Genomic DNA, 13,080 nt, shown 5'->3' with positions numbered 1-13,080 from the left:
GTGTCAGGAAAGGCCAGCCCTACAAAATCTGGGGGCAGAATATTTCCAGGGAGGAGCCAGCACATGCAGCTGTCCTAGGCAGGAGTGATGGAGTGTTCCAGGGGCAGAGAGACCGAAGCACAGTGAGTGATGGGGAAAGCACAGGGAGGTGATTTGGGAGCATGGGCGGGACTAGATGTAGAGGTTTGTGTAAGCCACCTCAAAGATTTAGACCTCAGTCTGAGTCTAGTAGGGAGCTATTGGAAGGTTTAAGCTGAGTGCATCATGATATATGTTTTTTAAAAGTTCACCCTGGGTGACTCAGTCTTAAGTGGTGAACTCCTGATTTCAGCTCAGATCATGATCATCAGGGTCCTGGGATCAAGCCCCATGTCAGGCTCCATGCTCAGTGGGAAGTCTGCTGGAGGTTTCTCTCTCTCTCCCTCTGCCCCTGCTTACCTTCTCTCTCCCTCTAAAATAAATAAATAAACCTTAAAGAAAAAAAAAAAAGTCCCCCCTAGATGTGTAATGGAGAATAGGAGATTGTAGGGAGCAAAAAATAAAAAGGGAGACCAGATTGGAGGCTATTGTGATAACTCAAGCTAGAGATGCTGGTGGTCTTGACAGTGGTGGTGGCAGGGAGGAGCGGAAGTAGGTGGATGTGGGTGTGTTTTGCAAGTAGAATCTACAGATCTTGCTTATGGTTTGGATATAGGAAATAGAAGGAGGAATTAAAGGTAACTTGTGAGCTTTTAGTTTGCATATCCTCTTTAGCTTGAGTAGATGATGGTGCTCTTCCCATGGAGGTGAGAAAGCCAGGAGTGAGAGGGAGGCAGAGTCCTGTTTTGACCATACTGAAGTGTGTATTAGATACCCAAGTGGAATTGTAAGGAGGCAGTTGGAAATATACTTAATATTATTATATTTAAGTTGGCCTGTTGATTTTCTGCCAGTGCCAGCTTTAGCCTCATAAACTTCAGACGCTGATTTTATTTGTAACTGAACACTGCTTTTAGCTGTGGGCAGCTAGATTTAATACTGACAGTTGGACAATTGAGACTGATAATATCTGCCTCTTTCTTCCTGTTTGTGCCTTCCTTTGTGTACCTCTGAACTCCTCATTAGATAATCAAGAAATTCCAGAGCTGGGAAACTTGCATGGACTTCTTTGAACTCCCCCCTTATAGTTCCTACTTTCAATTATGGAGGAAAAAACTCATGTTATTGGATAAAAGTGAAAAAGAAGATCTGCTTCTTGACTAGCATAGTTGGGGGCTGTATTACAGATTGGTCATCCCTGCCCTCTGAAGCTGTTTTTATTAGATATGTGTTTTATTTTGCATTTAACTATTTGTGTGTGTATTAGGCAAGGGTATAAAGGGGGCATGTGAGTGCTCTTAATGAAAATTGTCTTTAGCTCTTTTGTCAAGAGTATATACATTAGGTCATTATTCTTTCTCCATGATCATAGTTTTGCATGTTTCTTGCCACAAGTTCTATTTCTAAAAGCATTTAAAAATGAGAAAGGACTGTATATCTAGTATTGTCATACCCTCTATGAACCGTAGGTAACATGTTCTGTTTAACAAAAAGATGGTAGGATGGGGGGAAATGATGATGCAGCTAGTAATGGGATGAATAGGTTTCTACTAATTTGGGCTAAAGCCAAATGGATTTTCTTAGTTCTGGACTCTAATAATGGTCCCTGTTGCTTTGGGGAAAGGACTTCACAGCTCTTCTGTACTGGGAGAGGGAGGAGCACTGTCCCATACCGTCAAGACCCTAGTAGCCACGGCATATCTTCCATGGAAAAAACAAGTCAAGCCACCATTATGCTCAAGTTTCTCAGCTACTTTGTTAGGCCCAGGGAGGCAGCCATAGGGTAGGCCCATAGGAGCAAGCCGGGACAACAGCTAATCAGCACATCCCTGAATTTGTTCCCTTTGGGGCTATCCACTAGGCCATAGGGCCTCATGTGTCGAAAGTTGCCATCTTGGGGCGCCTGGGTGGCTCAGTTGGTTGAGCGACTGCCTTCGGCTCAGGTCATGATCCTGGAGTCCCGGGATCGAGTCCCGCATCGGGCTCCCTGCTCAGTGGGGAGTCTGCTTCTCCCTCTGACCCTCTTCCCTCTCATGCTCTCTGTCTCTCATTCTCTCTCTCTCAAATAAATAAATAAAATCTTAAAAAAAAAAAAAAGTTGCCATCTTGTCAGTAGCAATGACTCTCAAGGATGGCTTTTAGGAAATAGTGCAGCTGTGAGAGACTTTGAAGGCCAGGAGGTTATTTCTGAATGGAGAAGAGATAAAGGTGTTCCAGAGGTCAGAGGCAACAAACCAAAAACCATGAAGTCCAAAGTGAAATGATTGGATGATATAGGGATTGTTGACAAGTTCATGAACTACTGCGGTAAGCCAGTGACTTCTGAAGTTACATTTGGCCAGACAGGCATCGTTTGTCTGTGGTCAGCAGATGGAGGAGACCGTTGGCACCACTGTGTGTTGCCAGAGCAATGGAGCCCCGCTGAGCAGTGCTGACTCGAGAAAGTATAGGATCCAACAGGTCTCTGTCTGTTAATAATTTCCCCAGACATTCTTACTGCTGCACATCAGTGACTGTTTAACATCTGGTTTTTTTACTATTGCATAAAGTTTCGTTTTAGTTTCTGACAGTATGTATTTCAGATTTTCTGAATACTTCACATTCTTCCTCTTTTGCAAGCAGATTAAATGGGAAGGTTGCCTATTTCTAGGAGGAGGATGGCTTTGTCCATATTGGACCTTAATGGTTCCATTAGACCTTCATGATGGATGAGGAAAGGACATGGCTTTTGTTTTATATGTTAAGGAATGCATACCCATAGACCTAGAGATAAAAAGAACTTACAGGAGTGAGCCTAACGTAAGACCCCCAAAGTAAATCACCTTGGAAGGTTTTGCTTTCATTTCTCTGAACACCCAAGTATCTGAAGGAACTCAAACATTTTGCATCAGGCATAAAATAGGGAGTCAAACGGAGAATTAACCAAAGAAGAAAAGCTACCATTAGTCCAGAGGACTTAGAGACATGATTAGTTTTTTTAAAGAATAGATTTTTATAAGAGTTGAAGCATGTTTTAATGTATTTAAAGAGTGTACAGACCAATGTCTATAGAAGCCAATAACAAATTCATCCATTAATTTCCTGTTTTGGTTTCTCCCACCAGAGATCTCATTTTTATGTTCTTAGGAAGTTTGAGATTCAATTCAACATGATAGGGTTTTTTTTAATGACGTATAGTTGACACACAATGTTACATCTGTTTCAGGGGTACAACATCATGATTGTACAACTACACATTATGCTATGCTCACCACAACTGTAGCTGCCATTTGTCCCCATGCAGCACTGTTACAGTACCACTGGGTATATTACAATATGATGGTTCTACCATATACATGTGCATATATAAATAATATAAGGTTACCAGTCAACATTGATTATGTCTCTACTAGGTGCCAGAAGCACTGCTGCTTCCGTAAATATCTCATTTAATCCTAATGACAAATCTGAAAGTATTAATAATTATCCCCACTTTAGAGGCAAGGAAACTGAGGGTTTTAGGCATAAGGACTTTCATAAGTACTAAGTGTCAGAACTGGGCTCAAATTAGTTGAAGTCTCCTGGCACCAAGACCTATCTTTGCCTTCCTTTCATCTTCCTTTATTAATTAGTAGCTGTGTGTAAATAAATGGAACCCAGACACAGCCAGTGTTTATACACACAGTGGTATCCAGGTTTCAGGCAGAAGAAGTTTTCCTTAACAGAATCCTGGTCAGGAAATTGGATAATCACTCTTGCTGTCCAATATTATAGCCACTTGCCACAGGTAGCTATTTAATTTAATTAAAACTAAATGAAATAAAACATTTATCATCTCAGTTGCCACTACCCACCTTTCAAGCACTCAATAGCCACCTGTGGCTAGTGGCTCCATGTTGGATTGTACAAATATAGAACATTTCCATCATCATAGAACGTTCTATTAGACAGGCAGCTAGAGAGTCTGATCCAGCACACAGAGCTTTTTCTTTCTGTGGTCATCTACAATACCTGTTGACAACTGATGACTATTTGGCTTGACCTAACAGCTCCACTCTCCTGGGTCAATGCCATGTGTCTGTCCATATACTTCATAGTGTGCTCACTTTTTCTTCCAAGGAGGAAGTTGGCCGGATATGGAAGATGGAGCTGCTTAAAGAATCGGATGGGCTGGGAATTCAGGTTAGTGGAGGCCGAGGATCAAAGCGCTCACCTCACGCTATCGTTGTCACTCAAGTGAAGGAAGGAGGTGCCGCTCACAGGTGACTAGATAACTCTCCCTTCTTCTCTGCCTCCTTATCCTCTCCCTTCCCTTCCTCCGGGTGTAGGACTCTTCCATTTGGTCAAAGCCCTGGTAATTGCAGTTCATAAAGATGATGCTGGAGCATAGGAGAAAATCAGACATGAGCAGTTTCAATTAAACACACCTCTGGGCACAGGAAGTGGCTAATTGCTGGAGATGGTACAGGCTCCTCCGAATCAGAAGAGATCAGATTTCTTTCTAGTCTGTTTTGAGTTTCAAGTGATTGTTACTTATCCTAACTTTTAGGATACTGGTAACATGTGGTTACCTATTGAGACTATGCTATGCAACAGAATGCCACATTCCTGACATCTTAACCCCCATAAGATTGTGGCTAATGACTTGGGAAAGCAATTGATTTTAAATGCGACCACAGTTCATGTGCTGTGTCAGTTCTGTCAGGTTTCAACACATACTTACATACATGTGTCATGTAAATGCCAAGGGGAAAAAAGGAAATGGGAATTTTTCTCCTTGTGGCCTGAACAATTCATACTTCAAAACTTGTTTTTTAATCTGAACTATTGTCTTAAGTAGGAAGAAGGACAGCGCTTAGGCAGAGCATGTACAAAGAAATCCATTTGGAGTTACAAGGATGTAACTATACCAAAATAGACAGCATGCTTTTGCTTTGCTAGCTGATTGCTTCCATGTATATAGGGCGTCTACTATTGACAAGGCACGCTGGGGTGTGTGCACGTGTTATGTGCCCACATGTGTACAGTAGGTGTATAAAGGTAGAGTTTCACGGATGAGGGAGGTAAATCTAGTTGGGAATTTGGTGTTCAGTCCAGGTACCCGGTTATAAGGGGGATAGGCAAACCAGAGTGGTGTGGCCTGCCCTAGACCGAGAGGGCTTTGAAAACTCTATCTCATGAAGTGGAGTTGAAGGAGTCGGAGGTAAAGATCGGAAGACTAAGGAGAGGACAAGGGTAGAAACTATCATGTGTCATGTCCCTGTTCTAGTCTCATGACTCAGAGTAAGATGCTAACAACTAGAGATAAGAATAACTGCACTTGTCAGTTATCTGGGCAGTAGTCATTATGGAAGGATTAAGACCTTAGTTTTTATCCAGAAGAGCATCACTAAATTTCCCACATGAGGTATGCTTTGAGGAACTCCCATCAGATAGCCATTTCCCCATTAATCCTAGGTCTTAGGTTCTAGCATGTCTTTGGAAAGTTGGCAATTAGGAAATTCCTGTGCCCAGAGATAAACTTATATAGAACTGTTCTTGTCTGTTTTCTATGTGAGCTGTTTCTAGTAGGTTTCGCCATTTTCTCTTCCCCCTTAGCCTGGAGTTGTGTGCATGTCTCTCTCTGCTTCTGGAGTATATAATTCACATGTGGGGCATTCTGGTTAATAATAGGAGATGAGACAAATGGAATTGAAGAGGGAAATAAGAAAAGGGATGGGGGTAGGGATGGTCTTGAATAAATTCAAGGACATTGGTCAGAACTTAGTGTTCTTTTTTACTCCTGAATCCCTCTCTTTCTTGATGGCCCACCCACACACCTCCTTGAGGTTCTCTGTGGGCTTCCTATTCCCCTTCTCTTTCCAGTCCAAGCAACTAGAAGGGTTCTTAGCATTTCTCTGATTTAGGGATTTTTGAAGGATAGAAATCAGAGGCTGTCACAAGTCTCTGGTACCTCCTGTCTTCTGTGAAAGCCTAAATTCATGGAGAAGATTATGATGCATGCCCTAGACGACTGAGAGAAAAACCAGTGAGGGAGGGAAGGATGGAGAGAAGCTGGTTGATTTGCTGAAAGAAGGTAAGGTGGGAAGAGTTGACATGTTGGAGAGAAAGTTGGGTAAATCTAGGAATATTGGGGACAGGCACAGTCTGTCCTTGGGTATTGATGGAAAGTCTTCAGAGGGGATGGTGGAACCCTAGGCTTAGGGACCATCCCCCTCACCAGATTTCCTATCCCATATTTAGCAATAGCAATGAAAAACCTCTGGCTCCTTTGGGATAATGGAAGACCAGACCACTGGAGGTTCAAGTGGAACCCACAGGACTGTTGATCCGTCATGATTGAAGGCACCTGCACAATGCTCTGGCACAGTGTGCCACCCCAGCCCTTGACCCACCCTAGGGCACGCAGCCCCAAACCAGTGGGAAGGAAGCTCTAAGTCAGCTGTAATTTACTTTAGAGGAAATAAAGAAACAGAATACATTTGTAGTCCAGGTCTGATACCTGCAATAGCAGTAAACTGGTCAGACTGTTTGATTTTTGTATTCCATCCTCCTGATGAAGCGTGGCTGTAGGATGGAAATGGTGCTGAGAGACTTTATCCTCAAGGTCCTGTAACGCTGCATGTGTGTTGGGAGTGGGGGGGGGGGGGCGCATGCACATGCAGTGAAGTGTCCCAGGTGCTACAGAGGAAATATGGCCAGGGCCTTGTCACCTGGAAAGAAAGAGGACAGCAGGTTAGAGAAGGCTTTCTGTTGAGCTTGTGATACCTTTGTTTGGGGTGCTTAGCTCAGTGACGCAGCTGACAACTCAGTTGTGAGGACAGGATGGCATTAGGATTAAAAACAGAATGACTCGACTTTCCAAAAACCTTGGGGTCTCAGTTCCTCTATCATTGTCTCCCCCTGGATGGGAAGCATTTCATTAAGGTTGATGCAGGATATGGTGGTGAATTAAGAACTTGCTTGCTACCAGGTGACCATGTGAAATCATGGAGCTTCCCTAAGTGGGCATCAAGACCCAGCCAGCACAAAGGAAAAATTCCAACCCAAACTGTCGCTGGCCGTCTCTACTTTTTCCTTAGCCTGATTTTAACCGTCCCTCTTGCGACCTTCCCCAGCTCCAGGAAAATGTCCCTTCTCAAGCCCAGAATATCTTGACAAGGGATTTTTTTCCCGTCTCCATTTCCTCAGGGATGGCAGGCTGTCCTTAGGAGATGAGCTGCTGGTAATCAATGGTCACTTATTGGTGGGGCTCTCCCATGAGGAAGCTGTGGCCATTCTCCGCTCCGCCACTGGAATGGTTCAGCTGGTAGTAGCCAGCAAGGTAGGTAGTTTTTGTTTTTTGTTTTTAATATTTTTAATGATGGTGGTAAATTTGGATTTGAGCCCTCCCTGTGCCACATACATACACACACACTTGCATGTTTACTGGGGCCATTTAAATGGCCGTGATTCGGGGCGCCTGGGTGGCTCAGTCGTTAAGCGTCTGCCTTCGGCTCAGGTCATGATCCTGGGGTCCTGGGATCGAGTCCCGCATCGGGCTCCCTGCTCAGCGGGAAGCCTGCCTCTCCCTCTCCCACTCCCCCTGCTTGTGTTCCTGCTCGAGCTATCTCTCTCTCTGTCAAATAAATAAATAAAATCTTTAAAAATAAATAAATAAATAAAAAATAAATAAATGGCCGTGATTCTACAGGGCAAGCCCACGAGGGTGGCCTTTATCTGAAATATTTAGTTGATGGAAAAGCAGCAACAAGACTAAGGAAGGGGGAGGAATGGTAGGGTGGACAGAAGGACAAGGTAGAGAGAGTAGCACCTCTCCCAGGGAGAAACCGAAGAGGAGACATGGGTGTCCACTGGAAGGCAGGGAGGAAGGAGAGGTGTGGAGCCCCCTCTCCCAGGTCCCGAAGGAAGAAAGGTTCAGGGTTAGCCACGGCAGGCGACAGGCCCTGGTTCTGACTCGTGGCCTCAGAGTGTTGGCACTGCAGGAAGCCCTATGAATCCTGTTTGTGCAGCCACCCTTTCCCCCTTTCTCCTCAGTTTCCGGATGAGACAGTGAGGCCGAGCTCCTGTGGCTGGCTTGCATCTCACAGAGGCCTAGATGCTGTCTGCAGCACCAGGACCCTGGCTTTGATGCACAGCATGTCCGTCCCCTCCCTCTGGCTGTCCCCTCTTTGTCCCAAGGGCTCAGGCTGGTGCTTCTTGTGCCCCCATCCCTGGAGTGTGTTAAAACAATGCCGATGTCCTGGGCCCCCAGCATCCACTTTGTCCCCTGGTGTCACCAGCCTTAGCGCCCTGGATAAAGGCTGCAGGCCTCCACAGCAGTGTGACCAGAAAGAGGACCCGAGCCCTCTTGCTTCTGCTCCCTGCTCCCATCTGCTGTTGATAAGACAGGAAAACGCCCACAGGACTTGGCAGCTAGTGCAGTGGAGCCACTGGGCTTCATTTCACTCATGGAAGCAGTGATGGGAAGCCACCCCAGCCCTCAACCCTTCGCAGCAATTCGCTCTTGCCAGTAGGGCTAATTCTGTCCTCATTATTCCTATTATTTTTTTGAACCTAACATCCACAGGTTTTTCTGTATTTTCCCTCTTAGATTACAAGGTGTATTGCCTATATTCGTAGTATTTAATAATTAGAATATTTTGAACTATTTGGAAAATCTGTTTTCCTCCTTTTACACCTCTCACCCCAGTCCCTTAACCCAGACTCTCAGGCTTCCAACAAGAACGCAGAGCCTTGGCACAGACTTGGGAGGAAGGGTTGGCATTGAGGCCCCGGAGGCAGGGGTTGAGACAGTCTCCAATCACAGGCCCCCTCCTCCCCTCCCAGAGATACCACAAGGCGCCCTGGTGTCTCCTCACTAGGGACAGGAAGGAGAGCAGAGCAGGGATGTTCCCTCTCAGTCTGTTGAATTCCACAAGAGGGAAATGCTGCAAGGGAAGGACAAGCAAGTTCCCTTTCAGCCAAAGGTGATGGGGTTTGAAAAGCACCATCAGGTCTTAAACACTCACACACATGAGTGCTTTGTTTGCACAGCCCACCTCCCCACAGTCTGTGGCTCAAGAATGTGGGGGTTCCTGCATAAGCATACCATGGGGCCACCAAACCTTTATTTCTATGCTGACTTCTTTCTTCTGCTAGTTCAGGAAATGGGGAAGAGAAAACATTTTCTAGGTCAAGCTGTTATCCACAAATACATGGACACAAAGAAATCATAAAATAAAAACAAGAAAGGTCTGTCCATTCATCACTTGCTTACACCATACATAAAAATAAATTCAAAAATGGTTGAAAAACCTTAATGTAAGGCAGGAAACCATCAAAATCCTAGAGGAGAACACAGGCAGCAACCTCTTTTACCTCAGCCATAGCAACTTCTTTCTAGACACGACACCACAGGCAAGGAAAACAAAAGCAAAATGAACTATTGGAATTTCATCGAGATAAAACTCTTCTGTACAGCAAAGGAAACAACAAAACTAAAAGGTAGCCTACAGAATTGGAGAAGATATTTGCAAATGACATATCTGATAAAGGTTTAGTGTCCAAAATCTACAAAGAACTTCTCAAATTCAACACCCAAAAAAAAGAAACAACCCAGTTAAGAAATGGGCAGAAGACATGAATAGACACTTTTCCAAAGAAGACATCCAGATAGCTAACAGACAAATGAAAAGATGCTCAACATCACTCATCATCGGGGAAATACAAGTCAAAACCACAATGAGATACCACCTCACACCTGTCAGGATGGCTAAAATTAACAACACAGGAAACAACAGATGTTGGCAAGGATGCAGAGAAAGGGAAACTTTTCTTATACTCTTGGTGGGAACGCAAACTGGTGTAGCCACACTGGAGAAAAATATGGAGGCTCCTCAAAATGTTAAAAATAGAACTAACCTACAATCCAGCAATTGTCCTACTAGGTATTTACCCAAAGGATACAAAAATACTGTTCGAAGGGTTACATGCACCCCAATGTTTATAGCAGCATTTTCAACAATAGCTAAACCAAGGAGAGAGCCCAAATGTCCATCAACTGATGAATAGATAAAGAAAATGTGGTGTGTGTATACACACACACACACACACGGGAATATTACTCAGCCATCAAAAAGAATGAAATCTTGCCATTTGCAACAACATGGATAGAGCTAGAATGTATTATGCTAGGTGAAAAAAGTCAGTCAGAGGAAGACAAATACCATATGATCTCATTCATATGTGGAATTTAAGAAAGAAAATAGATGAACATATGGGAAAGAGGAAAAGAAGAAAAGGAGAGAGGAAACAAGCCATAAAATACTCAACAGTAGAGAACAAACTGAAGGTTGACTGAGGGAGGTGGGTGGGGGATGGGTTAGATGGGTGATGGACATTAAGGAGGGCACTTGTTGTGATGAGCACTGGGTGTTTTGTGTTAGTGATGAATCACTGCATTCCACTCCAGCAACCAATATTGCACTGTAATATTATACTACTTAAATTTAAATAATAAAAAGTCCACTTATGGGTAAGCATAATTAAGGAGCATACAAGGGGGTTTTGAAAGCTCGTTTCCTGGATGATGCCTGATCTGTGGTCTCACTCACTGACTCAAAGAAAGGATGCTAACATGTATCAGGTACACAGTGGGTGCCAGGTGCTTTTTCCCTATGATCTCATTTAATTCTTGAAATCCCATGAGAGAGGTATTAGTTCTTTTAATTCAAAAGATGACGTTAAAATCTAAGCGGTTAGTTAATTTACCCAGAGGTCACACAAGCAGTGGGGGGCAGAAACAGGTTTCATCGTGGGTCCATAAGACTTCAGTTTCATGCTCCTTCCTGTACACCAAGCTGCTCCTTAGTCAAATAAGATATAAAGGACACGGAGCCAATGGCATTAAAGAAAGGTAATGTGTTCCTGCCAGAGGCTTTGACTTTAGGCCACTCACTGGATCCTTGTAGGGCATCTGGAGCCCTGGAATGGGTGTTCCAGCTCTCAATCTATTGCTTTTGGCCATCTGTACTGAAGGGCCTAAAGATGACCCAGCCCGCGGAGGAGTGATACCTCTCATTTCCTCCCATAGACTCCGTTTACAGCTAGGCAATACGTTGCTATAGCAGCTGCCCACTGTTTGTTCCTAAACTTAATCTCCACCCTCCAAGATACTCATCCACCTTGGAGAGAAAAAGTCCATCTTTCCACACCTCTTGGCATCTGTGCCTCTTCATTATCCAACAAGAGCAAGCAATCCAGAGTCTTTGTTTTGTCTTTACATTCAAAGAGAAGGAGGGGGAAAAAAAGAGCTTTTGATTTGCTGAATAAAAAAAATAATAAAAATGTAAATTATTGCTGTAGAAAATAGTCACTTTGTCACCAAACTTTAGGGCATTGTTTTGAAAATATAACTGTTACTTTCTTCGGGACAGGCTGTCTCATGTGCTACATACAAATATGTTGTTTGCTTATACACACAAGCTTAGAAAGTTTTTGTCAAATGAATGAAATCAGAATATCCCAGCGTGTTTTGATATTCCAGGAAGCATATGCATATCAATACAGATTTCTCTCTCTCTCGAGCACTCTCAGTTTTTATTAACAAGTAATATGCATTTATTATGTCTAATGTAGAAAAGCTAGAAGAAAAGGAAGATAACATTTTCATAACACTGCTGATAGTTCTATCCATTACCTGGTCTGTCCTTCCAGGTGTGTTTTTTTAACAGACTCAAACGCAAGGGGACAGAGTGCCCCTGGAGGCAGAGTCCTCTGAACATCGGAGCCAGCACAGCCCTTTAAAAGCTGTGTTGTCTTTTTTTTTTTTTTAAAGCTGTGTGTCTTGAACAAGTTGTTGCATTTTTTTAAACCTCCGTTTCCTCACCTGGACAGTGAGAATCTGTAACTACTTCACAGAATGTCCAGAAGATTAAATGAACTATAAAGAGCCCAAACACTGCAGCTGGTTGCAAGAAGCACTTGGAGAAATGTTTGCCTTTATGGTTATCACATATTACTACATCCAGTTTATTGTTACGGCCATTATTAAAATGATAATACTGTTTCTCACCTGCTTTTTCGCTAAGTAGCATGCAGTAAGAATCTTTCTGCATCAGAAAGTGCATTTCTGTAGCATCATTGTTGATGACCATGGAGTCTTCTATCCTGTGGCTGTTGTACCATTTACTCACCAGTTGGGACATTCATCTTTTTTAAAAACTCTTTTCCATTAATGGTCTAACAGAATTGACCTCCCAGAAGAGAGCTAAACTCACTTTTTGCTTCATAGCTTTTTCCTTCCCTGAGGTAAGGTCTAACTATATAGTATTCACAATTACTGACCTGACATGAATGAGCTGAGGGTGTCTCCACGGTGCGACACACGTCAAACTAGCAACAAACATCACTGTCACCAGGCACCCACTCAAGAATAGTCTGTAACACCCCTTCTCTTGTTCTCCTTTCTGTCAAGACCCGAGGAATATGGTGATCAAAGCTTTCCACGGGCTTCCTTCCTTGTAGAAATGGCTGGTGTGGGAGAAGGGAGGACACATTTCTCTCTTTTCTGGCATCAGATCAGCCGCAGCCCTGGTCCCTGGCCTCCTGGGCTGTGGTGCCTCCCGGGAGAATTCTCAGTGGCTACGTGGGCCACCTCTGCATGTGGGATTGTCACGTGGCCTCGGTGACCTCACCTGCCTCCCACTGACCCCTGTGGCCTTGTCTGTGCGTAGGAAGGAAGGGCTATGGTGGAGCCCTCTTTATAGTCTAATCTTAATGGAGTCTGATTCCATGTATTTTGTTGACCTTTAAAAATTATTCAAAGGCTGCTTTCTTTGAAGAGACCTTATCAGTCTCCACTTTGGCGTCATGATTCAATCAACAGCCTAATCTCTTTCTAATGAACATATGCTAGTGAGATGAGCCATGAGGGGGAGGAACACATGGATATTAGAGCTCTGTCCTGGGCCTGGAGACACGTCGGAGAGTAGAAATGGCATTCAGTTTGAGGAACACTCAGATAAGCAGGAGAGATAGATG

At 43.8% G+C, this 13,080-nt stretch overlaps 1 protein-coding gene across 10 annotated transcripts in view; it reads left to right on the top strand.

The window, feature by feature from the left end:
- The window catches only part of PDZD2 (PDZ domain containing 2), a 218,794-nt gene that overhangs the window by 132,932 nt on the left and 72,782 nt on the right, over positions 1-13,080 (top strand). For 7 of the 10 annotated variants that reach the window (XR_008505115.2, XM_054504634.2, XM_045862945.3 and 4 more), the window contains 2 exons: positions 4,177-4,319; positions 7,249-7,381. The exons of 1 other annotated variant lie outside the window; for it this stretch is intronic. Coding sequence is in view for 8 of the 9 variants with exons in the window: in XM_054504634.2 (XP_054360609.2) it covers positions 4,177-4,319; positions 7,249-7,381 (276 nt within the window). In the remaining variant the exon portion in view is untranslated. Of the gene's footprint in view, positions 1-4,176; positions 4,320-7,248; positions 7,382-13,080 lie in introns of those variants that run through there. 2 more of the 10 variants (XM_045863030.3, XM_054504635.2) reach the window with 2 other exon arrangements.

Source organism: Mirounga angustirostris, unplaced genomic scaffold (assembly GCF_029215605.1).
Source record: "Mirounga angustirostris isolate CCGP_5_RB_7025 unplaced genomic scaffold, mMirAng1.0.hap1 SCAF_7, whole genome shotgun sequence".
In the NCBI taxonomy this organism is placed as follows: domain Eukaryota; kingdom Metazoa; phylum Chordata; class Mammalia; order Carnivora; family Phocidae; genus Mirounga; species Mirounga angustirostris.
The sequence above is the reverse complement of the archived record's forward strand: the minus strand, read 5'-3'. Positions and strand labels throughout refer to the sequence as shown.